A 26,875-nucleotide genomic window follows, 5' to 3' on the forward strand; every position below is an offset into this window, starting at 1 on the left:
GGTACTGACCCACCAGAGGGGGTAACCCATGATACAAGATTGAAGGGGGTGTTGTCATAGGCAACGGGCGATGGAATTTTGAGATAGGACTCAGCATAGATGAAGCCTGGCTGGTTCGTTTTGTGGTGGCTTGGGGCCGGGGTGACGTGAGGACAGTCATCCCAGGAGGACCCCTTGGCCTGCTCCCGGGGTGGAGGCAGGTGGCCCTATTTCCTGCAGACATTTCTCTCGGGGAGGAAGTGGTGTCTGTCCAGTATGGACCACAGACTGTGCTTCCTTGCTAAGGAAGTGCCCGTCGGCTGTGTCCAATGGCTCAGGGGCCGAGCAGGAGAGGAAAGGGGCACAGAGAAGCGGGCCGGGAGCCGGCGTCGCTCAGCTTCTCCACCGTCGTCGCTGACGGCCTCCAGCCTACAAAGTCCTGCCGGAGAGCATCCTTTCCAGGCCCAAACCCTGATGTCCCCCCAGGACAGACTGATCTTGTCTCTCCTGTGCCCCCGGCCTGACCACGGCTCCCTGCTGCCCATAGGATCAAGTCTGAGATATTCGACTGGGCACCTGAGATCCTGAGGCCTCTGGAGGCACCACTGTCTTTTCTCATGTTGGCATCCCTGTTGGCAGTTGGGGCCAGAGCTGACCCTGATATGGGGGAAGGGACCTCCGGGAGACAGAAGACAGCTTTCCAGCGGAATCTTTATTCAAAAGGTTATTCTGTCCCCCTCCCAGCACCAAGGCAGGGAGGTGTGTGTGGGTGAGGGTGCATGTGTGTGGGTATGAGGCTGCATCCTGGCCTGGCCCTCCTTGCCTGAAAACAGGGGCATGAAAGACCCTCCCCACAGCCTCCAAAGATCCTCAACTTGCCCCAAGGACGTGCCTGCAGCAGCAAAACAGTGACGTTAACCCTGTCCATCCCCCCAATATTTGCCTGGTCCTTTTCTCTGCTCTAGCCAGGAGGCTGGGTGGGGGTGTGAGGGGAGGTTTGGGGAGGAGGAGGGTGTGTGCTGAGAGTCTGGACCTAGGGGTGGAGCTCAAGCCCACCGGGTGGGCTGGTGGGGAGGGTTTGACTAGCACCTGAGCCTGAAACCCCAAGCTGAGCTGGACCCAGACAGAGGGCTGCCACCACTCTGGCCCAGGTGCGAATGATGGGGTTGAAGACTGAGGGAAAGACGTTCCAGCGTGAACCCCCCTTGGGTGGCAGCTGTTGGAAGCACAGAACCCTATTTGCCCAGTAAGCGTGTCTGTCCCTGCTGGAGCGTGGAGGCTGGTCCTCTGCCATGAACCCCCCAGCCTGAGGGCAGCCCCGCTGTTGGGGGGCTGTCTTCCGAGTGGGGCCCGGAAACCCACTGACCAGCAGAGCCTCCCTCTGCCTGCGCTGTCCACAGACATGGGCAGGGACGGTGCTGAGTCCCCAGCAACTGTCGCTGACCCGTCCGCCACCCGCCAATGCCCCCCTGGGCGGCCCTGTCCACTTTCCCACCCGGTTCTTGCCCTCTGCGAGGCGGTCTTCATCTGCCTCTCGATCTGCCCTTGGCTCTGGACCCTTTGAAGCTTTCTGGGGGGATCCTGTGTGACTGGCTGCCCCTAACGCCACTCCAGGCAGCTCCTCAGCTGAGACCCCCCAGGCCCTGGGGGTCCACCCTCCCTGACAACAGATGTGAGCACAGCTGCTCCCGGCGACACGGTGGAACATGAAAGCAAATTTCAGGACAGGGAAGAGTTGATGTGACACTCCTTTATTAAAACCTAAGGACATCTTTATAAAAACTACTGTATATAAAGACAAAAGCAGTGCAACAGCGGTCTGTGTAAAACACATTATTGTTATTACATTATATTATTATTAGGAATATTATTAGTTTTTGGTTTTCCCGGTTATCAGCTCTCAGAGAGACCCCATGCCTGCACACGTGAAATGCGGGTTTACAGGAGAGAGACCAGTCTGTCTGCGCCCTTGTCTGGCTGGGAGCAAGGGGGTCCCGCCTGGTCAGGGGGACTGGGCCCCTCACCCTCGCAGTCCCCTTAGTTACTGCCCATCACCTAGACTCTAACTGGTTAGCTGACCATGACATAGCCCACTAGCTTTAACCCAGAAGATGGGGAAGAGACAGGAAGGAACTGAGAACTCGAGGTGAGGTTCCAAAAAGAGATTCTCTCAGGGTCACCAGTTTGGGTCCAGTTGTGGCCACGCCAGATGCCTGCAGAGGCCATGGCATCTGTAACTTTTGGTGTTCGCTGGCTTCGATGGGATCCCGCACATTTCAGAGAGCAGTTTAGGGCAATTCACAGAGCAGTTCACTGCACCAACCCAGGGGCGGCTGTTCACAGCGCCGTCTATAGAAATGGTGCCCCCTGGAGGTGGGCACTGCAGCAGCCCTGAATTTCAGTCTGTCAAGGGCACATGGGTCAGGGCTCTGATGGGAAGATAGGAGTTTTAGGTACAGTGTAACTGATAGTCAAAGCCACTGACTCGCCAAGCATCTATCTAGCACCAGCTATCTGGCAGCGTTTTGGATTGGAGGCTTGGGGGTGGGGCAAGGGGGGGTAACAATGCCACCTCCAGGGTCACTTATTCTCCCTGTGGATTTGAGCATTCCTAACCATCAGGCACAAGTCATTTCACAGGGAGTCCCAGCCTCTCCCTCGGACACGGCGGGTTCCCCTGACTTCTCCATCTGCAGCAGAAACTGTTCCCAGAGGGGCGCTGGGTAAATATTTGTTGAATAGATGAATGAAAGCATGTGTGAGCAAATGGATTTTCTAGAATCTTCTGTCTCACCTGACTGCTCAACTCAACTCTTGAGTTTTCAGGTCACGGGCCCCAAAGCTGCCTATGATAACTTAAGTACCATCTGGCGCTTCATTTATGCCCTCAGGAGGAGCTGGGGAGCTTGGAGTCGGTCACATGGTGTGAAGTGTGGATTTTCCAGAGGAGACAGGACATCACCCTAGCCGGGTGGTGGGTTCTGGGGCTGCAGGTGGCAGTGACCAGAGTGTCACCCCTCACTGGGTGGGCAGCTGCCCCACTGACCTTCCAGAAGGCCATTGAGAACAGGCAGACACTATCTGATGCTCGCTGACGAGCAGTAAGATAAGAATCCCCCAAAGTTGCCGCAGAGAGGGGGGCCCACCCAGACGTCTCTGCAATGACACGGCTGCCCCTCAACACTGACAAGTAACGCCCCCAGCATCTCTGCTTGAGGCTGTCAGGTCAACTGGGGTCACTGCCGAATCTGCAAATTCACCTCTCAGGACCACCTAGGGCAAGACTCCTCCTACTGGTGGGGGCCAATCAGCCAAGATGAAGAAATGAAAATAAACCAATAAACAATTTTTAAAAGCCTGAGACTCTGGGAAACTTGTCTTCTTTCATGGCCTGACCTCTATCAGACACACTAAATGGGGTGTCAGAGGAGCCAGGAGACAGGGCCTGAGCAGGGACTGTGGTCTGGACAGATAGCCAAGGGCTTGGACCCCAGCCTGGTGTGGGCAGGTGTCTGGGCATCTGCTGGGTGCATGGGAAATGGTGCCAGTTCCTGCTACACCCATAATCTCGGTGTGACAGGAATGGCCTCAAGGGAGCCAGGAAGCTTCTCTCAGGAAGACTGCCAACCCCACTCCTGGTCGTGTTTTCTCTGATACCCCAAAGTCCTTTCCAGCCCGGGGGCTGAATTTGCCTGAAGGTTTCAGATGAAGAAGGGAAATACCACTGCCCCAGGAACACTAGCTGCCTACCTGCTATTTCTCTATAAAGCATCAGAGAGATGGGCTCTACCTGCAGAATCATGTGTGTGCACATGTGTGTGTGTGTGTGTGTGCGCGCATGTGTGTGCACGTGTGTGAGTGTGTGTTTTCAGTTAAGGCCTGTTTCCTATAGGTCCCGGTCAGCATCAGATGTCGGGCTGGCATCTGGTGGTCCCGGGCCCTCCTGTGCTAGCAGGCTGCTCCTTGAGCTGCAGGGGGATCTCTGAGGTTCAGGTGAGGGCAGAGAGACCCATGGGTGCTACCAGGTATTGGTTCTGCGTAGAGATTCCAAAACGCACAATTACACTAAACACAGACGATAAGGAAAGCATAAAACTGCTCGTGATAACACACAGTTCCCAGTGGGAATAAGTCCTTACGAATACAAGGGGTTAAGGACAGATTCCTCAGCGGATGTATTGCCATCTTCTTTCTCTTCTTTTTCTTTCCATAGTATTATTATTGTTGTTGTTATTTTTGCAAAGTATGTGGTAATAGCCAGAAGCTCACAGTAAAAAGTAAAAGTAGGCAGCTTGAAAAAACGGGTTTGGGAGTCACTAAAAAACACTAAGTCTGTAAATCTCTACTTGAACCTGTCTCTACCCTGAGCATCTTCTCAGGGGCGTTCTACTCACTGGCATGTCTATTTGCCATGGTAGGATGGGACAGGTTTTTGCCAGGGTGGCCCATCTCCCAGGGGCTTTGAGGACCTCTGGACCCCGGGAGGGGCTGAACCGCACGCATGCCTTTCAGATGGGCATCCACACCACCCACACGGCCCTCACCCCCCAATCACTCCAGCCACGGCCCCCACCCCACACACTGGGGAGGTGGAGCGACTTGCCCAGGGCCGCCCGGTGGGGCAGGGGCAGGGCTGTGGGTGCCCGCAGGCTGTCCCCTGCGTCCCGGGCTGCCCGGTTGTTTTGCTAAGTCTGTGATGTCTGCTGAGCTACATGGTGAGGGGCCACCTGCTTACCACAGAGCATTCTGATCCCTCACCGGCTGCGACCATAACACCCAAGGGGTCATCAGTCCCTCCTGGAGACTGTGGGGCCAGGAGCAGCGTCCTGCAAGTTCTCAAGCTGAGCGATACAAATCAGGGGACCATAGGGCTTGCTGGTCTCTGTGACAGTGACCCTGGGCCCGGTGTTCGTGGCAGGGAGGCAGGGCCACCGGCTCCCTCTTGGCAGAGAAAGTGTCTCCCTGTGAACAGCTGCATGAGCTCCATCCGGAACCTCAGGAAGCCCCTTAAATACCTGGTCCAACCCCTTCCTTTTCAAGATGGGGCAACGGACAGTAGAGAAGGCACAGGACTTGCCCAAGGTCACCCTGATCATCCTACAGAGCTGATGTCAGAGTCTGGGCCTGTGCCCAACCCCCTCCCCCAGGCTGGGGTTCCTCTGACTCCCAGGGTTCCGTGCATGGGATGCAGATGTGGGCTGATCCAGCTGTGCCGAATGGCGGCTGAGCAACCCTCCGTGGCAACAGCTGCTCTGCTGGACAAGTCCCCGGGGCAGGTCCAGGGATGACTCAGCATCCAGGGTGAAAGAAGCATTGCCGATCCCTAAGCAAGACCCTAAGCAGAGTTCTCCAGCTTGGCCTCTGCCAAACTGTACCCCTGGGTTCTGGCAGCACTGTCTGGAGGAGATGAGATTCAAGCTATAGGTCTGGGACTTCCTCAGCTTTCCCTTGTGACCTTGGGCAAGCCACCTGACCCGTCTGAGTCTCAGTATCCTAGTCCATGAAATGGGAGAAGTCCCTTCTCTATGGGGCTGTTGAGGGGCTGATGAGCCAGGCTGGATGCAGAATGCTTGATGCCCTTGAAATGTCCTTCTGCTTTATCAGAGGATGAGTGCTATGTCTGTCCAGCTTCAGGTGTCTCTCAGTGAACCACAGTGTCTGGGCTCTCACTTACCTCTCTTCCCACCTTTCTTCTGCATCCCAGCCAGCCTGACTTTCTTTTGGTTCCTTGAGATCATCAAGCCAGTTGCTGCCTCGGGGTCTTTGCACTAGCTGTTCCCTCTGCCTGGAAAGCTCTTCTATCTTCAGTGTCCATGGCTGGCTCTTGCTTATCATTCAGGTCTGGGCTGAATCTGCTCAGAAAGGCCTTCCCAGACTGGCCAAACTTAACAGGACCCTCACGAACACCGTTTTGATTGAATTCTTGGCTTAGGGCTCACTGCTATTACTACCTTCCTACTCACTGCTTATTTCTTCCCCAGATAGGACACCAGCACCACAAGTCTGCCTGCTCTCTGCCACATGTGATGGATGGAGGGTCCATTGGAGACAGTGGGTCTAGCTGAGTAAAGGTATTGGAGCAGAGGAGCAGGGACCCACCCAGCTGGATGCTGGGGGAGAGTCTGGCATCACTAACACCAGCAGAATGAGGGTGTCTACACTGCCAGTCTGGCCTTCAGGAATTTCTGTGATCATTTCCCAGATCATGCCCTTCCATGTGTGCGCCCTGGGGCAGTGGGGTGGATGGCGGTGGTGGTGAGCTCAGTGGACAGATATTATGAACATCCAGGTTTGCATGGAAGTCTCGCCTTAAATGGGAAGGGCTTCTAGAACCTTCCCTTCTGGGTCTCCATAGTGCTCATCACTCTGTCCAGCAAAGGTCTGTGTGTCTGTGTCTTCCCTCTGGGGGCAAGGAGGAGGCCTGTCGGACTCATCTCCTTTCCAGATCACTGCCCAGCAAGCCTGGTATATAGTAGGTGCTTAAACAGAATGTGCCGTAAGAGGGTCCCGGGGCAGCAGTGGTGGAAAGCTTGGGACAATGGCCCACCCATTGAGAAGCCACCGGGGAGATGCTCCGGGGACTGTACTAGGGGTACCCTGGGCTGGGGAGCTTTGACTTTGGGTTCTTAGACCTCTGAGGTCAAGCCGAGGACTGGTCTCCTCCTGGCTGTGAGCCCCGGGCCATTTCTGCAGGGAGTTCATCCTAGTCTCTTCCCAAGTGATGAGAGTGGGTGTGTGTGAAGATAGTCAATCTACTGCCTGCCCCTTAGATGGCCTGAGATGTGTCTCTCATTATCACTGTCATCATGGGAAAAAAATTCCATAAGAACGCATCCCCACTGGCATTTCCGCATCCAAAGCACCCCTGGAGGCACAGTGGGGCTGTACCCCATGCTTGCCAACTCCATTTGGCTCACAGCTGCCAGCAAGAGCTGGCTGGGACCCCCACCACAAGGGGACCCAGGTCCATCAGAGAACTTGGGGGACCCCACTAAAACCAATCGAACAAAAAGACACCCCTAATCATACACACGCACACACACACACACTCACACACACTCACATTCAAAATTCTGACACGGATAGGCCCACGGGCCACTAATGGAGGGAGCAGGGGCAAGGGAACCACGGGCAGGACGCACAGGCCTGAATCCTTCTGCTTGACTTGGCCTGAGCAGCCGTGTCGGTCATCCTGAGTCCGCAATGGTGCCACCTCTCCGAAGCCACCAGCCCAAAGTGGGACTATTGCTCGCAGACGGGTGGCTCAGAAGCCCCTTCCTGCACCCTGGCCTCCCACCGCTGTTTGCTCCTAGTCTTAGAAGTCCAAGGAAGGGGGTCTGGGCACAGGTAGCATTTTCTCCTCCACCACCGCCACGGCTGTCTTGGCTCTCCCTGGCGTCTTGAAGTTGGTCTTCTTGGAGGCTGAGCCACATGCTTTGGGTCTCACCTCCCCCATCCTGAGGCACGGCAAAAGGGTTTTCTAGGAAAGCAGAAGGGAACAAAATATCACATGGTGTCTCCTTCATGAGGACATTTCTGTCTGGCCTCAGTGACAGGAGAAGCCAGGTTTTTCTCTGTACACATGCCATCTTTGTCTCCTAGACACTGAGAATCATTTGACTTTAAGGCTGGAAGAAAGAAAAGCAGGTCTGCCATCACTATGGTTCCATACAGCACTACTGCCTCTGAGTGAGTGAAGTCACTCAGTCGTGTCTGACTCATTGCGACCCCATGGACTGTAGCCTGCCAGGCTCCTCTGTCCATGGAATTTTCCTGGCAAGGATACTGGAGTAGGTTTCCATTTCCTTCTCCAGGGCATCTTCCCCATCCAGTAATTGAACCCAGGTCTCCCGCACTGCAGGCAGACTCTTTACCATCTGAGTCACCAGGGAAGCCTCTGGCCTAAGCAATAAGATAAGAAAAAAGCACAAAGAGTTGAGAATGAAACAGAAGAACCCTAATTACCATTATTGGCAGATCATGTACATAGAAAACCCAAGATAATCAACAAGCTAATTATTAGAACACAGAGTGCAGATATAAAGATACAACTTTCAATCTGTAAGACATCAGATCAACTTATAAAAACCAACAGTGTTTTTCTGCCTCAGTGATTACCAGGGTTATTATAATGTCTTGGCTTATGACAGTCCCAGTTAATACTTATAATTTTCAATACTGTTCCCCTTTCACCCTCAAAAGTACTCTACTTTGGATATTAAACCATATGGTCACCCTTGTTATAACAAATAGAAGATATTAAGAACAGCTCCCGATAACACTCATAATAATAATACAAGAAAACATTACGAATCTTGGAGTCACATCACTGACTATGACTGTATCATACAAAGCCATGGAGAGGAAACCAGAACACTGCTGGCACACGGATAAGCCAGCAGATCACTGGGATAAGGTCAGGAGTGTAAACATCAGCCCATGGGGGCACTTACAGCTTTGACTGGCAGAGGTGAATTGCCATTGTCCTTTCTCTCCTGGAGACCACTTCCAAATAAGGATAACGAGGAACAGAAACACAAACTCCATCTGTGGCAGGCACAGTAAATCCCCAGTCCTATATCTATTTATAGGAGCAATGACCCAGTCACAAATATTCACCTTCCCATACTCCTTTGCAGACAAGGGTGGCCACATGACCCACTCTGGCCAATGCCATGTAAGTTGAAGTCTACTGGGAAGGGAGCATGGATCCAGAGGAAGAGCATGAGAATGAAAGACCTTCACTAATGTGGGTGAGGTGGGAAGGGACGCAGGGAGAAACCTGGTTCTGGGGACAGTCCAAGACAGTCTACCTCCACACCACTACAGCCGTGTTTCTGCTACATGCGTCTGATTGGACAGCAAGGAGATCCAACCAGTCCATCTGAAGGGAAATCAACCCTGAATATTCACTGGAAGGACTGATGCTGAAGCTGAAGCTCTATTACTTTGGCCACTTAATGTGAAGAACTGACTCATTGGGAAAGACCCCGATGCTGGGGAGGATTGAGAGTAGGAGGAGAAGGGGTCAGCAGAGGACGAGACGGTTAGATGGCATCATCGACTCAATGGACATGAGTTTGAGCAGAATCCGGGAGATACTGAAAGACAGGGAAGCCTGGCAAGCTGCAGGTCATGGGGTCACAAAGTGTCAGATACGACTTAGCAACTGAACAACAGATAAACCACTTTCAATCAAGCTATAGTGTGTGCTCCAGGGTCAAGGGTGTGGAGCTGATGGAAGGGCTCTGACTGAGCCAGTAACGCCCATGTTTCCAGAGTGAGTGATGCTCTGAAGGGCAGAGCCAACACCCCAGTATGCATTACTGGGATCTGGGTGAGAAAGTCTGTGCAGTTGTCTCTTCTACTTCACAAAACTGAGCCAGGTCCCCCATCACTTGCTTTATCTTTCTCCCTAGACTTATCTCAATCCAGCACACCAAATATTTTACCTACTGGTCTAGCTTATCATTTGTCTCTCCCAACTAGATAATAAGCTACAAGAGGGTCATGGCATTGGTGTGTTGTGATCATTTTTGTATTGCCAGGGTCTGGAACATTAACTCTCACACTTTGTTGAATGAATGAATGAATGAAGAAAGAATTTAAGGCCCAGATGAACCAGATTTTAAATATAAAGTCAGCAGAAAAATGTTTAAAACACATTTTAAAAATTGTAGCCCGCATGAGCCCTTCTTGCATAAATTAATAGAGGATACTCGTGGGATTTGATATGCTAGCAAGGTAATGCTCAAAATCCTTCAAGCTAGGCTTCAATAGTATGTGAGCCAAAAACTTCCAGATGTACAAGCTGGGTTTAGAAAAGGCAGAGGAACCAAAGATCAAATTGCCAACATCCGTTGGATCATAGAAAAAGCAAGGGAATGCCAGAAAAACATCTACTTCTGCTTCATTGACTATGCCAAAGCCTTTGACTGTGTGGATCACAACAATCTATGGAAAATTCTTAAAAAAAATGGGAATACCAGCCACCTTACTTGCTTCCTGAGAAACCTGTATGCAGGTCAAGAAGCAACAGTTAGAACTGAACATGGAACAACAAACTGGCTCAAAATTGGAAAGGCAGTAGGTTAAGGCTGTATATTGTCACTCTGCTTATATAACTTTGATGCAGAGTATATCATGCGAAATGCTGGGCTGGACGAAGCTCAAACTGGAATCAAGATTACTAGGAGAAGTATCAATAACCTCAAATATGCAGATGACACCACCCTAACGACAGAAAGTGAAGAGGAACTAAAGAGCCTCTTGATAAAGGTGAAAGAGGAGAGTGAAGAAGCTGGCTTAAAACTCATCATTCAAAAAATTAAGATCATGGCATCCTGTCTCATCACTTCATGGCAAATAGATGGGAAAACAATGGAAACAGTGACAGACTTTATTTTCCTGGGCTTCAAAATCATTGTGGGTTGTGACTGCAGCCATGAAATTAAAAGATGCTCGCTCCTTGGAGGAAAAACTATGACAAACCTAGACAGCATATTAAAAAGCAGAGACATCACTTCTTTGACAAAAGTCCATATAGTCAGAGCTATGGTTTTTCCAGTATCATGTACGGATGTGAGAAAGAAAGTGAAGTTGCTCAGTCGTGTCCAACTCTTTGCGACCCCATGGACTGTAACCTACCAGGCTCCTCCGTCCATGGGATGTTCCAGGCAAGAGTACTGGAGTGGGTTGCCATTTCCTTCTCCAGGGTATCTTCCCGACCCAGGGATGGAACCCGGGTCTCCTGCATTGCAGGCAGACGCTTTACCATCTGAGCCATCAGGGAAGCCTGATGTGAGAATGGACCATAAAGAAGGCTGAACACTGAAGAATTAATGCTTTTGAACTGTGGTGTTGGAGAAGACTCTTGAGAGTCCCTTGGACTTCAAGGAGATCAAATCAGTCAATCCTAAAAGGAATCAACACCAAATATTCATTGGAAGGACTGATGCTGACACTGAAGCTCCAATACTTTGGGCACCTGATGCAAAGAGCCCCTGATGCTGGGAAAGGTTGAGGGTAGGAGGAGAAGGGAGCGACAGAGGATGAGATGGTTGGACGGCATCACCAACTCAATGGACATGAGTTTGAGCAAGTTTCAGGAGATCATGAAGGACAGGGAAGCCTTGTGTGATGCAGTCCATGGGGTTGAAAAGAGCTGGACATGACTGAGCAACTGAACAACAACAACGCTTAGGATAACCAAAAGTAAGCAGAGTGACTCTGGCAGGAGTACTGGTGAGGACAATCTAATTAGCTTTAGGACCATGTCTGAAACTAATGTATTGTGACTGTTATAAAAAAAAGAACAAAAGAGATAACAGAGAACTGATATAAACTATAGGAGGCAGGGTGGAGGTCAGAGGAGGGAGGTAATATATGTAAACTGTCTTCTGTGTTTATAGCTAGAAGTCCAGAAAATTGTTTAGAGATGGAAATAATATTAGAGGTACAAAGGCAAATGGAAAAACTAATATAATCAGCTAAAATCATTTGATGGAAGAGGGAGAAGGAGAGGAGAAAGTAGAAATATTCTAATTTGGACATCACTCATAGTAAGGAGAAAATAAACATTGTCTAAAGAAACAGAGGATTAAGGGTATCATATGACAGTGTAATTATGAAGATAACTATGGGATGAAAAACACAGCCTTCAAAATTGTCAGAAGACATATACACAAAAAATAAAACAAGGAAAACAGGGAGCATATGGTGAACACTGACAACCCCCACAAAAGCTATAAAAGCAAAAAGCATATCATAAACTACGATGACAGAACTAAGGCTAAATGTAGCTGCCATATTAGTAAATGTTAATGAGCCATACACACTTGCTAAGAAAGAAAGACTGAGACTGGATTACACACAAAATTCACTGAAGGTAGAATGATTCGTAAAGGTTTCCTAAAATAGGATGGGTAGATGATGAAAAAGTTTTGGAGATGGTTGGTTGTGATGGTTGTACAACACTGTGAATGTACTCAATGCCTGTGAAAAGTGCAGTGGTTAAAATGGGAAATTTTGTTGTGTGTTTTGCCATAACTACACCAAAAAGAATGGGCAGAAACAAAACAAATGCAAACCAAGAATGACCACTGGATTCCCAGAGCATCTTTGGCCCTTCTTGCTCGCTCACGTCCACAACCAGACCATCAATAAAGCCTGCAGGTGTAGCCACCAGCCGTGCCCTTCCTGCCTCCTCCATCGCTCCTGCCGTGGCCTCCTCACTAGTCCAGCCTTTCTGTCTTTTCTCCAGGAGAGTGCTCCTCTCCTGCTCGCCAGAAGGATCCTCTGAAAATCTACGGTATGTCGTCTCATGTCACCCCTCAGCTCAAAACCCTCACTGGCTCCCATCTCACTCAGAGTAGAAGCCAAAGACTTTCCACTCTGTCCTCTCTGGTCACACCCCTTATCTTCCCTCTTTTGTTCACTCTGCTGCAGCCTTGATGGCTCAGTCTACGTGTCAACCTGACTGTGCCATGGGGGTTGTTGCTGTTGTTCAGTTGCTCAGTTGGGTCCGACTCTTTGGGACCCCATGGACTGTAGCACACCAGGCTTCCCTGTCCTGCACTATCTCCCAGAGCTTGCTTAAATTGATGTCCATTGAGTTGGTGATACCATCCAACCATCTCATCCTCTGTCACCCCTTTCTCCTTCTGCCTTCAGTCTTTGCCAGCATCAGGGTCTCTTCCAATGAGTTGGCTCTTCTCATCAGGTGGCCAAAGTACTGGAGCTTCAGTTTCAGCATCAGTCCTTCCAGTGAATTTTCAGGGTTGATTTTCTTTGGGATTGACTGGCTTGATCTCCTTGCTGTCCACAGGACTCTCAAGAGTCTTCTCCAGCACCACGGTTTGAAAGCATCAGTTCTTTGGTGCTCAGCCTTCTTTGTGGTCCAACTCTCACATCTGTATATGACTACTGGAAAAACCATAGCTTTGACTGAGCCATCCCATCACTTCATGGCAAATAGATGGGGAAACAGTGGAAACAGTGGCTGACTTTAGTTTGGGAGGCTCCAAAATCACTGCAGATGGTGACTGCCGCCATGAAATTAAAAGACACTTACTCCTTGGAAGGAAAGTTATGACCAACCTAGATAGCATATTAAAAAGCAGAGACATTACTTTGTCAACAAAGGTCTGTCTTGTCAAGGCTATGGTTTTTCCAGTAGTCATGTATGGATGTGAGAGTTGGACTATAAAGAAAACTGAGCGCAGAAGAACTGATGCTTTTGAACTGTGGTGTTGCAGAAGACTCTTGAGAGTCCCTTGGACTGCAAGGAGATCCAACCAGTCCATCCTAAAGGAAATCAGTCCTGGGTGTTCATTGGAAGGACTGATGTTGAAGCTGAAACTCCAATACTTTGGCTACCTGATGCGAAGAGCTGACTCATTGGAAAAGACCCTGATGCTGGGAAGGATTGGGGGCAGGAGGAGAAGGGGACAACAGAGGATGAGATGGTTGGATGGCATCACCGACTCAATGGACATGAGTTTGGGTAAACTCCAGGAGTTGGTGATGGACAAGGTGGCCTGGCGTGCTGCGGTTCATGGGGTTGCAAAGAGTCAGACATGACTGAGTGACTGAACTGAACTGAACTGACCGGGCCGTGGGGGTGGTGCCCAGATACTTGATCAAACATGGTTCTGTGTGTGTCTGTGAAGGTGTTTCTGGATGAACTTCCCCTTTGAATCCGTAGGCTGAGTCAAGTGAATCGCCCTCCCCAAGGCAGGTAAGCCTCTTCCAATCCACTAAGGGTCAAGGAACAACCAGGGGAAGGGAGGGTTCCCTTTCTGCCTGCCCGTTTTTGAGCTGGTCATCAGCCTTCTCCTGCCATCAGACTTGGACTGGCATCTGCCGTTGGCTCTCGTGGTTCTCAGGCCTTGCAGACCTGGACCATACTGGGCCATCAGCTCTGCTGGGCCTCTAGCTGGCCACCTACAGATCTTGGGACTTCTGCATCTCCAAATCTGCAGAAGCCAGTTCCTCAGAGTAAATCTCTTTATATATATCTCTATGTAGATCTTATATATTTTATCTATATTATAGAGATATCTGTTTATATAGAGATATCTGTCTATATCTAGATTTATATATAGAAACCTATATCTGCGTCTTCACTCTATCTATGTCTATCCTGTTGGTTGCATTTCTCCAAGAACTTGGACCAATATAGCACCTGCACCAGCACGCTGCCATCTCTTCTCCCAGATAAACACATGGCTATTGATCCTTTCAAACTGTGGTGCTGGAGAAGACTCTTGAGAGTCCCTTGGACTGCAAGGAGATCAAACCAGTCAATCGTAAGGGAAATCAATCCTGAATATTCACTGGAAGGACTATCGCTGAAGCTGAAGCTCCAGTACTTTGGCCACCCGATGCCAAGAACTGACTCACTAGAAAAGACTCTGATGCTGGGGAAGATTGAGAGCAAAAGGAGAAGGGGGCAGCAGAGGGTGAAATGGTTGGATGGCATCACTGACTCCGTAGACATGGGTTTGAATAAACTCCGGGAGTTGGTGATGGACAGGGAGGCCTGGCGTGCTGCAGTCCATGGGGTCACAAAGAGTCGGATGCAACTTAGTGATTGAACAACAATATTCCCTCATGTCCTTCAAGTCACCCATTACTGAGACCCTCTCGGACGACCCCATCAAAAGCTGGACTCCACGATCAACTCTCTCCCTGTTCTCATGGGGTTTTTCTCCTTAGCACTTATCACCATCTGATACTCCATATATTTTACAGATGCATTTTAAATTGTCTTTAGGCTCCATATATAAGTAGGACTTTTCAGTGGTCCTGGCCCACTGCCTTCCCCCAGGACCAACAATGACACTTGGTTCAGAGCAGGTACTCCGTAAAGACTGAGGGGACAGACAAATAACAAAAGAAAGAGGAGGCCTATCCACCCAACTCGTCCAACAAAATCAGAAAACTCTGATGAGATGGGTGAATTTCTAAGAAAATAGAAATTACCCAAAGAATCTCAGAAGAGAGTATCTAAACAAACCAATTGCCAAAAAGAAGGAAACTGTCCAATCGCAAAACCAAAGTCTAAAATGAGAGACATGCAAATGAAAGCCATAATGGGAAAGCATTCCAGAGCATGGACCAAAAGAAACTTCCACATTCCTCTACTCAAGCAAGTCCCGCAAACATCAAAAAGATTGAGAGAGCACCATATGTTTGCTGGTTTGCGGGGTGGGGAGGGGGGAGCCTCTGCTTTCTGTGCTGGTGGGAAGGACATCATTTCACTTCTGGAAGGCAGCTTGACACATACCAAAGTCACAGATGCACACGCCCTCTGACCCAGTAATTCCACTTAACCATCATCCAACAAATACGCCCACAAGGGCAAAATTCTTACAAGCTCATTTACTGCAGCAGTGTGGGTAAAAGTCGAAGATTAGGATCAAAGACATGTCCATCATTCCGCAATTGGTTCAAAAACAAGGCCTTTCCATGCAAGGGACACCAAAGCAGGATGATGGCATCCGGAAGCCCCTGCTGGTGGCATCTTCTGCCAGGCCTGAGCTGGGTGCTGGAGCACAGACCTGCCGGGCATGGGCCCAGCCCTCCAGGACTCAGAGCTAGCGGGGACCCACACTGGGACTCCCAGAACAAAAGCAACAGATCCACATAAAGTCAGCGCTGAAGGTCTGGGGGCGTGGCCTGGATGGGGGCGGGGACTCAGGGGAAAACTCACTGCCGGAAGTAGGGGAGGGCACTCCAGGAAAGGGAGCTGCCTTAGCAGATGCCAAGCAGAGGGTCACAGTGCCTGACCTGGGATCTTCCAGGAATCTAGGATCAGCCCATGCGTGACCCCAGGGCTTGGGGGTGCAGACAAGATCCTTCCTAATTCCAGGCAAGGCCAGCATCAGGGCTGCCGTGATGGGGGATTTCTCCTGGACTGGGCACTGTCCCAGCAATTTTCACGCCTCATCTCACTTTGCTTTCCCAACAACTCTAGAAAGTGGGACTTTTACTTCCTCCATTTACAGATGAGGAAACCGAGGCAGAGGGAGGTATTGCAATTTGCCCAGAGTCACCTATGGAGCTCTTTTTGGAGCCAGGAGTCCAGCTTGCGCTGCCAGCCGCTGGCCCCTCCTAGACGGGCTGGGTAGGGGGAGGCTGGGCTGGGCAGCTAGTCTGGAGAGAGAGGTGCGGCCTGGGACCTGGGTGGGGATGAGGAGGGTCTCCAGCTGGCGTCTGCAAAGGTACTGGGGAGATAAGATGGAGCACCTGGCAATTTGAATAACAATGAACACTTCCAGAAGGCTGAGACTTGGTAATAATAAAGGCTCCTGGTAAAAGCAGAGGAGTCAGATGTGCAACAGGACTAACTGCCAGGTGAGCTGCAGATAATGCGCCCTCAGCGCTGATAAGAGCTCCCCCGGAGACCAGGAGCCAGGCCCCGGAGACTGGAGTTTTCAGCTCGATTTCTAGTGCATTCTCACAGCAACTTGAGAGGTTACCATACTCACACTGCTACCACATCTCAAAGAAGAGAACAGTGCAGTAAGAGGGCAGTCCCCCACCCCAGCACAGCACTCTTAGCAGCAAAAGGTGTGGTATGGGGGGCTGCCTGGAGGAGGTGTGCTCATGGAATGATGATAGAAACTGAAACGCAAGCATGGAGAAAAGGCAATGTAAAACTACAGGAGGCTGCCCTCCACGCCCCTGAAATAAAGGGCTAAGATGAAAAAGACGGGAGGAGGTGGGGGAGGAGGAGCTCTCACCCACGACTCAGGGAGGGCAAAGAGGTTCAGTTGCTTTGGGAAACTGAGAGACCACATGTGCTGAGGCTGAACATATCCCTTGTCCCATGGCTGAAAGTGCTCCTGTGTAGGCACAGCTTGGGCCCCCAAAGAGGTCCCTGTCCTAATCCCCAGAAGCTGGGAATGAGGCCGTGTGATGGGGAGACTGGTTACTCAGGTGGGCCCAGGGTCATCCCGAGGATCCTTAAAGAAGGGGGTACAGGAGGGTCAGAGTCAGAGGAGATGTGAGGATGGAAGCAGAGGTCACAGTGATGCAACCGGAGGAAGGGTCTACGAGCTGTGGAACACAGGCTGCCTCCGGGAACAGATTCTGCCTGGAACCTCCAAGGGACAAGCTCTACCAACACTTGGACATCAGGTATTCATAAGGCTCCTTGGGAACCTCTGCCCATCAGAACTATAAAAGGATACCTTTGTGCTGTTCTAAGCCACTAAGTTTATGGTCATTGTTTACAGCACCCATCAGACACACCTAAGCACCCAAGAGAACTGTGTCTACCTGTTCACCAGAGCATGTGGCCATGGATGTTCAGAGCAGCTTTATGGATAATCATCCCAAAGTGGAAACAACCCATGTCCTCAACAGGTGAAGGGATAAACAGAATGTGATAAGCCCATATAGTGGAGTACTATACTGCAGTGAAAAAGAACAGACTCTTGATATGTGCAACATCATGGAGGAATTCATTTCACAGAAAAAAAATGTTGTGTGAGAGATGCTGACCCTAGGGTCCACACCATCCAATTCCAGCCTAGGGAGAGCCTACAGTTGGGAAAAATGACAGGGGCTGAATGTCAGAGAAGTGGTATTCAGGGGTCGGGAGGAAGCCTTCTGCATGTTAGAATGTTCACCATCTCAGACTGAAGTTCCCCAAACTGTACTGTTAAGATGGGCACTTCACATACTTTAACTGGGAAAGAGTGAACAACTTCCAGAAATGAATTTCTAGTCTCAGCTTGCACAACCCAGTGATGGGGAGCTCACTACCTAGTGAGCAGAGCAGCTCTGCTGTGAAGGAAGGCTGCCTGGAAAGAGGTTCCTCCTCTCCTGGCCTCCTTCCCTGCTGCTAGCTTGGCCTCAGGATCCCTCCCTCCAGTCCTGCAGACACAGCCAGGCTCCACGACCCCCAGAGCGATCAGGCTTCTCTGGGTCAGAGCTTCCTTTCATCCTTCCCTGCTTCCGGCGAGAGCTGTCAGGAGCAAGACAGGGCCCAGGCCTCTGGGGTCCCAGCAGACCCATGGCGAGTGTCCGTGTTCACTCCCACCACCGGCCAGCAGTCACCTGCCTCCAGGGGCTTCAGTTTACTTTTCTGCTAAGTGAGGACTTTGTCAAGGTCACAGGAGGCAGAGTGTTACAGCGCCTCGCACACGGTGAGCGCTCAGAGCATGGCTGTCTTAAGTGGGGAGAAAAGGTATTTCAAAAGGGGGTTTAGAGACCCTCTAGGCCATTTTTATTTTGCCTCTAGCAAGACATCTTGTTGGTCCTCTAGACGGGTGAAGATGGGCAGCTCTGGGTTACCGGGTCTCCTGGAAAAACGAGAGACCATCAAACACGGGTCTTGTTTGTGGAAAAATTAGAATGATTTGGGGTCTTCTGAAGCACTGCTTCATTTTGAAGAATCTAATGTGAAACCTCACTTCCTTCCCCAAAGGGAGAAGCCTGCTGCCATCCCGGGATCATAAGAGGCCTGGCAGATGGGGGCGGAGATGGTGTGTTTGGAGGAGCCCGCTGACTGTATCTCTGCATCAGGCATGGGACATCTTAGGAGCAGCGGGCAGAGGGCGGGGCCTTAGGTCCTGGCATTTGAGGCCGGGTCCCCACAGCCCTTCCGCCCGACCCTGCTCCCCAGAATCACCCTGCTTCCGGCCTCCTGGGTCCCTTCAGCCTCGGGACTGCTCCTCCCACACTTCCTTGCCAGCGTCCCTGGTCCCTTGCCCCACACTCCATCCTCACCCCAGGTGACCTCCCGCCCCTCCACGGCATGATTCTGTGACAGGCCCCTCGGCCAAATCCAAGCTGGGATTCAGCCCACGTTTCCCCCGCCCCCGCCCCGAGCTCCTCCCTGACTTGTCTGCAGCATCACCCCGTCCACGCTCAAAGGCACCTCAGACTCCAGATGGCTGATCCCCGAAGCCAGGCCTGCCCCTCGGTCCCCATCTCAGGAAATCCTACCAGCATCGCCCCAGTGGCTCAGGCCAGAGTCTGGGGCATGGTCTTTGGAGCCCCTCGTTTCCCCACCACCCCCAACCCAATCCACAGCCGGTCCTGTGGGCTGTCTGCCCCTACCTCCTCTGCTCCGGCCACAGCCCAGCCTGTGAGCCAGTGCCGGCCTCTGCTGGACTCACTGCCAGGGGGAGCTTCTGAAAAGGCCCCTGACCCTCTCTTGGAGGGCTCCCCCCGCCCTGGATCAGGAAGCCTCCTCCTCACCATGACCCTGCACCTCAGAGCCCCCTGTATCTCCCACCCCACCCCTCCTGTGCTCCCCTTCTCTCTGCACACTCCTGCACCCTGATTTTGCTTCTGATGCATGAACACACTGCATCTGTCTGCCTCAGTGCCTTTGAACAGGCCACTCCCAGTGCCTGGAACGTCCCCCGATCCCACCTCAACCTCCTTTAACTCCTTTAACCTCAGCAGCTCACTCATCCTAGGGGACTCAGCTGCCCAGAGAAGCAGAAGCCGGACCACAGAGGGCCATGGAGGCTGAGCCGAGGGCCTGTTCTTATCCCGCAGGTCACGGGAGCCTCAGAAAGGCTTATGGCCGAGGCGGGCTGCCAGCGTGCCTCTGCAGATGCAGGGCTGGAGGCTGCTCTGGCAGGGGGCGTGGAGGAGGGGTTCATGGGGAGCAGTGCCTGGTTCTGGGGGCATCATTGCTCACGACGTATGCATATCCTCTCGCCCATCATTTCGCCCTCCTGCCTTGTGGCATTTCGCAGGAAGCTTGGGGTCTTTAAATCTCTGCATCCTAAAGGTGAATTTTTAATGCTGCTTTGGTAAATATTTGATGCCGTTGCTTTCCCGGGCGCTTTGCATTCTACATTAAATGCCACAAAGTGCTCCGGACACAGTCCTTTTCATCCGCAGCTCTGTCCACAGCTCCCCCCTCCTCCCACCCCACAAAAGGAAAGCCTCTCTCCCTTGGCTTCCTGCTATGAATTTTTCAAAGCGCTTTCCACATCTGTTCTTGTCCCTGTCCACGTCTCCGTTAGCCAGGTAGAAGGTCGGGGAGGTTTTAACTTGAAAGGCACCACGGAAGCATTCTGTCCCTTCCCTCGACTGACACGGTGGGGACAGAAAGGCTCAGGGAGGGACAGGGCTGCCCGAGGTTAAACAGCAGTCAGCGGTGTGCTGGGGGGACGAGCCGCCGTGACTCCCAGCCCAGGGCTCTGCTCCGGGCACTGGGAGCCCCAGCAGAACTCAGACTGTCCTTGCTCTTGCCCAGTCCAGTGGGCACAGAGGTGACGACAGACCACGTGGTCCTGCCTGTGATGGGAGCGGGGAACGGGGACAGAAGTCCTCCTGGGCTGGAGGAGAGCGACCCGAGCAAGGTTTTGAGGGTTAAGTAGGAGCCTGTGGGGAGCTGGGAAAGGAAGCCATGGAGGCCAGGCTTGGATGAGGGTCTCACGGGGTCTGAGACAGGGTTCTGATTCATTCTGTGTCCATAGCCTGGCCCGGGGCTCAGGGTTTGGTCCACTCTTCTGTAAATCCCTGGGAAATGAAGGTGCCTCCTCGGAGCGTTTGCACCTGACCCTAGGCTGTCGTGTGTGGCTCCTGGCCCCTGGCCCTGGCGCCATTCACACCTCTGCTCCCGCAGGCTGGGTGCTGACCTGCCCCGTTTCTATCTTCCTTCACCCCTAGCTGCTCAGATGCCCGGGCCCCTCCTCCATGCCCCTTGCCCATGGCTCTTGGGTCAGGACTGAGGCGGCAAGAGGGGGCAGAGGTGGCAGAGATGAGTATGCACACTACACACACACTACACACACTACACACACACACACATGCACACACACAATACACATACACGCACATCACACTCAAACCGCACCCCTGCACTTTGCATGCACACATACCCACACCCACTATATGCTATGTGTGTACACAGCACCCACACCCGCCTGGCAGTGGGGCCCTGGGCATAGGGGCACCACAGGGCTAAGCACCGGCTCTGTGTCAGGCTCCTAACAGGCACCCCCTCTGTCCTCTTGGTGTCCCCGTTTTCACAGACAAGCAAACAGGCTTGGAGGAGTGAGTGATTTACCCACGGTCACAGGGCCCACGGATCTTGTTGGCTGGACCCAAAGCCCTCACTCCCGCACCTCGCTGAGCTGCATCCTGGGCCCAGACAGAGTGGGTCTAGTTCACTCTGGAAGTGCATTTTCAGGGATTTTTTTCCCCAAACCATCCCCGAGGTATATTCACCCCGAGGCTGAATACCTTGATCTTCCAGGCAAAGCAAGTGGAGGGATTTCCGGCCCAGCACCGGCCAGTGCTCCCTGCAGGCAGGACTAAACCCAGTTCATCTTTCCACCCCCAGCACTCAGCACCAGCCACGACCTAGTGCTGACCTTGGATAAAGCGCTGGTTGAATAAATCAGGGAGTTCAGGGTTCCTGCTGCAGACTCTTTCAGAGAAGGAAGGGCAGATGGCACCAGAGGGTTTGCAAAGGGATGCCCAAGAGGTCTCCTCGGGGACTGAGAGCCAGATGTGTGGCCAGAGGTCCGACCATGCTCTCTGTCTTCTCGCCGCACCCACTCCCTTATGCTCTGCACCTGGAAGGACTAGGATCTGGGAAGGGTGGATGAATCTCCCCCTGGAGCCACCTTGCTTCTTATCCTGGCTACTGCTGCTGGGATGTCCCCGGGAACGCCAGGACCCTGCCTTCACCTAAGAAAACATCTGTTCTCCATAGTAAGGGGCACAGACTACTGGGGCAGGCAGACCCTTGGAGGTGCCAGCATCTGAGCCGTTATGTACAGCGGTGAGCTGGTAAACATTTAACGACCAGTTCTGCAGGGGAAAAGAAACCCTGGTTTGCAGCATTTACAGCCCGTTTCTATGGTGTAAACACAAACACTGCCAACATGATGTTGCTGAGTGCGTAGCCCTGAAGGGGTGGCTGGTAGTCAGCCTCCTGCATGTTCCCACCGCACAGACAAACAGACCTCAAGCACATAGAAAGGAGCAGACGCAGCAAAACAATTAGGAAGTGAAGAGTTTTGAATATCTATCACTTTTGCGTTTAATATGATCTACTGAATTGGAAGTTTCTATCGCTGAATTTTTATAGTGGCTGTGTTTAACAACAGGCTCCGGAAATGTCTCAAGATTTAACTGCCAGTTCTGTTGAGCTTCCCTGGTGGCTCAGCTGGTAAAGAATCCACCTGCAATGTGGGAGACGTGGTTCGATCCCTGGGTTGGGAAGATCCCCTGGCGAAGGGAAAGGCTACCCACACCAGTAGTCTGGCCTGGAGAATTCCATGGACTGTATAGCCCATGAGGTCACAAAGAGTTGGAGATGACTGAGCGACTTTCACTTTCACTTTCTGTTGAGGTGGCCCCCCCCAACTCTTGGATATGTTTATGGGTTTATTTTATATGTATTAGGAAAAATGTAACTTAAAAAAAAAACCTGAAGTATAGTTGATTTACTGTAAGTTAAATTGTGTTAGTTTCTGGCATACAGCAAATTGTTTCAGTTACATGTATATAAACATATATAATGTTTTTCATATTCTTTCCATTATGGTTTATTACAGGGTATTGAATATAGTTCCCTGCACTCTGCAGTGGGGCCTTATTGTTTGTTTTGTATGTACTAGTGTGTACCTGCTAATCTCAATCTCTAATTTACCCCTCCCCATACCTTTACCTTCTGGTAACTGTAAGTTTGTTTTCTATGTCTGTGAGTCTGCTTCTGTTTTGTAAATAAGTGCACTGTATCACATTTTAGATTCCATACATAAGTGATGAAAGTGAAAGTCGCTCAGTCATGTCCGACTCTTCTCGACCCCATGGACTATACAGTCCATGGAATTCTCCGGGCCAGAATACTGAAGTGGGTAACCTTTCTCTTTTCCAGGGGATCTTCCCAATCCAGGGATCGAACCCAGGTCTCCCGCATTGCAGGCAGATTCTTTACCAGCTGAGTCATAAGGGAAGCCCAAGAACACTGGAGTGGGTAGCCTATCCCTTCTCCAGAGGATCTTCCCGACCCAGGAATCAAACCAGGGTCTGCTGCATTGTAGGCGGATTCTTTACCAACTGAGTTATCAGGGAAGGGATATAGTGTGACAATTGTCTTTGTCTGATACTTCACTTAGTATGATAAGACCCAAGTCTAGGTCCGTCCATGTTGCTGCAAATGGCACTATTTCATCCTTTTTTACGGCTAAGTAGCATTCCTTTGTATATCTGTACCACATTTTCTTCACCCATTCATTTGTTGATAGATACAGGTTGTTTCCACGTCTTGACTATCGTAAATAGTGCTGTTATGAACACTGGGGTGCACGTATCTTTTTAAATTAGAGTTTTAGTCTTTTCTGGATATATGCCCAGGAGCAGAATTGCTGGATTATATGATAGTTCTATTTTTACTTTTTTAAGGAATCTACACACTGTACTCCAGAGTGGGTGCACCAATTACATTCCCTCCCATCGCATAAGAGAGTTTCCTGGGAAAAAAGTAACTCTTATACCAAAGATATGAGTGCTTAGAGCAATTCTGGGTTTTCTTTTTTAAAAAAATGGCTTGATTTAAGATCAATAAAAAATGTAGTAAGTAAATAGTACAAGGGAGAGGGGTACACAGGCAAGAGTAACACCCAGGAGCTGAAATTCAGGAAACAAATGCTGTTGATGGAAATGGCTTCAATTATTTCCTGTTTTGGAGTCATGGTAAAATATGTGGCACCCCCACAGGAGAGGAGGCTTCCCAGGTGATGCTGCTGCTGCTAAGTCACTTCAGTCGTGTCCGACTCTGTGCGACCCCATAGACGGCAGCCCACCAGGCTCCGCCATCCCTGGGATTCTCCAGGCAAGAACACTGGAGTGAGTTGCCATTTCCTTCTCCAGTGCGTGAAAGGGAAAAGTGAAGGTGAAGTCGCTCAGCCGTCCGACTCTTAGCGACCCCATGGACTGTAGCCTACCAGGCTCCTCCATCCATGGGATTTTCCAGGCAAGAGTACTGGAGTGGGGTGCCATTGCCTTCTCCAGGTGATGCTAGTGGTAAAGAATCCTCCACAATGCAGGAGACGTAAGAGACACGGGTTTGATGCCTGGGTGGGGAAGATCCCCTGGAGAAGGGCATGGCAACCCACTCCAGTATTCTTGCCTGAAGAATCCTATGGACAGCAGAGCCTGACGGGCTACAGTCCACAGGGTCTCAGAGAGTCGGACACGACTGAAGTGATTTAGCACACACTTCCACCGCAGGGGAGGAAATACAGTTAATTCACAGAGGAAAGGCGAGGTGTTCGACCCCATTTTTAAAATAATTTAAAAAAAGCAATCCCCAGGCTGGAGAGGGGGCTGCATCTTCAGAAGCTGCGGGTGGATCACAGTCCCTTTGGGAATGAGGCTGACACTGATACAAAGGGCCATACCTGTCACGCCCCCAGACTCAGTAATCAGTGGCCTGGAATCTATGCAGAGGACATGCTTCAAAACAGGGGAAACCATAAACACAGAAAAGTGTTTGCTGCCGTCCCTAACCTGCCGGAGTATGTTCCTCCCCCTTGCAATGTTTTCATCATAGTAAAAAATATATATATTGTTAAGTTGTGTAAGTGGGGAAATGGCTGATTTAATGCCAGCATATGGAATCTGGACTACTGGGGAGCTGCTACATTGATATTTAGAAAAATTAAGTCAAAACCACAGGGTAACGGCTAATTTAATGTTAGGTGAATAAAATTAGAAGGCAGAACTGGGAGTACAGTCGTCCCCCCATAACCATGGAGGGGGGTACATCCCAAGACCCCCGTGGGTACTTGAAACCACAGAGAGAACCAAACCCTCTGCAGACCATGTTTTCTTGTATCCATATGTGCCTATGATAAGGTTTAATTTATAAACTAGGTACAGTTTAAGGTTAACAACAGCAACTAATATGAAAATAGAACAGTTATAACAACATACTGTAATAAAAGTTATGTGAGTGTGGTCTGTCTCTCAAAGTATCTTGTCGTACAAGTTTAATGCCTTTTCCATCTATGGTAAGCAGTTAGGAGGCCCTGTGGCTATTACTTTTGCAGTTTGAGATGTGACAGCAAAACTAGCACAAATTTCTTTTTCCTTTTTTCACCATTTCCCGAGTAGAAGATTCATTCTTATCACAGATCTTAGCAAGATCTTAGCTGTTTTTTCTTTCCTTATTGAGAACTTCCGTCCTTCCACTAAAAGGAACCACTTACGGCTTCTCTTTGGCACAGCCAACCCGCCAGCATCCCTGTTCTTGCTCCGAGAGCCCATTATTAAGTACGTGAGGGTCACTTGAGCGCGAGCCCTGTGATAACGGAGAGCACTAAGTGCCGGACGGGCGGAGCACCCCGCGCAAAGGGATGTTTCACGTCTAGGGTGGGATGGCGTGAGATTTGATCGCGCTGCTCAGAATGGTGCGCAATTTAAAACTTATGAATTGTTCATTTCTGAAATTTTCCAGTTAATGTTTTTAAACCAAGGTTGACCACAGGCAACTGAAACTGGGTAAAGTGAAACTTTGGATAAGGGGGCCTACTGTACATCATTCTTGGAAGCGTGTAAAAGCACGTGCATAAGAAAGCAGAAAATGCAAAACACCTGTGTATGTGTGTGTGTGCCGGAGGTGGGGGGGCGGTGCGGGCAGATTCTGTGGCTTCTCTTCTCCACTTTCATTCTTGCACTAATAACACACCAATAATTACAATGAGCATTTACGGAGGCTCCCTTCACAGGCCAGGCCCTGTTCTAATCCTCACAGTCACCCAGCAGGGTCAGTCTACTGCGCCCATCTTACAGATGGGAGAACTGAGGCTCAGAGAAGTGAGATAATTTGCCTGAGTTCCCCCGTTGTCAAGTGGAGGCACGGTCTGAACCCAGCTCTGACTCCAAGACCATGCAGCTGGGCTCTCTGCAATTTTGCTAGCTGTGGCCGTGAGATTCTGGAGGCAACATTTTCTATAAACCAGCCTGTACTGCTTTGCTGCTGTGCAGCCAGGACCTCCTTGGACAGGGCAGGGTGCCTAGAGGTAGGAGGCAGGTGGCAAGCAGCCAGATGGAGGCGTGGGGGCTCCTGGCTGCTTCAGCCGCTCTTTGGGTCTCCAGAAAGATTCTGAGGGCTGAAAGAGACCCTCACAAATGGTGCAAGGGCAAGGAGGAAGACTCCAAAACCAGACCAAGCCAAATCAACCATGCAACCCGACGACGTGCATGTGGCAGCCTTGACGGAGCTGGTGCAGAACCCATATGGTTTCCAGTCTATACTGTGTCCAAGCCAGAGAGGGCTTGGTGGGCTGGTGCCTGGAGCCCCAGACCTCATACCCTTTGGGGGACCCTCGAGGTCCTGCCCCCGGGGTGGGTAAGGCCTGACTTGCACAGGGAACCCATCATCGGGTTCAGCACGGGGCTGGGTGCTTCGTGAGCACCATCTCAGGGTGCTGCTCCCACAGTGGGAGAGGTACTGGCGGAGACCCCCCTTCCCAGTGCAGGGAAGCCCATTGCTCATGCGTGAGTCAGCTAGACCTGGGCGTGAATGCCGGCTCAGGCACTGTGCAGCCCTGGGGAAACTGCTAATTCTCTCTGAGCCTCAGTTTCCTCCTCTGTGCATGGAGCCCAGGGTGGCCAGCTTCGCTCACCAGTTCCTCAATAGATGGGAGCTCCTGTGGTTAACAATAATGACGCCATTCACTCATCACATTTACCAGGTGCCCACTGTGTGCCCGGCTCCGGGCAGGCAAAGATGCAGTCACTCAACACTTGGTTATTGAGCACCTGCTTCCGGGTGCTGGGGGCACGGCCAGGCACAGGACAGACCAATCCCATCTCCCTCAGGATTCCTGACAGCAAAGGAGACAGGAGACAAGAAATCAAACACAACAGAGGTGGTGAGCTCCACGTAGAAACCAAAAGA

At 51.0% G+C, this 26,875-nt stretch overlaps 1 protein-coding gene across 5 annotated transcripts in view; it reads right to left on the bottom strand.

Moving 5' to 3' along the window:
* Positions 1-1,714: 1,714 nt before the first annotated feature.
* SHISAL1 (shisa like 1) overlaps positions 1,715-26,875 on the bottom strand; it is a 79,145-nt gene continuing 53,984 nt past the window's right edge. For 4 of the 5 annotated variants that reach the window (XM_081591762.1, XM_081591763.1, XM_081591757.1 and 1 more), the window contains one exon: positions 1,715-7,459. In XM_081591762.1, coding sequence (XP_081447888.1) covers position 7,459 — 1 coding nt within the window. In that variant the 3' untranslated portion in view covers positions 1,715-7,458. Of the gene's footprint in view, positions 7,460-24,644; positions 26,802-26,875 lie in introns of those variants that run through there. The other variant, XM_081591756.1, reaches the window with a different exon arrangement.

This window comes from Giraffa tippelskirchi, chromosome 4 (assembly GCF_054371585.1).
Source record: "Giraffa tippelskirchi isolate mGirTip1 chromosome 4, T2T-mGirTip1v1.2.pri, whole genome shotgun sequence".
Taxonomy (NCBI): domain Eukaryota; kingdom Metazoa; phylum Chordata; class Mammalia; order Artiodactyla; family Giraffidae; genus Giraffa; species Giraffa tippelskirchi.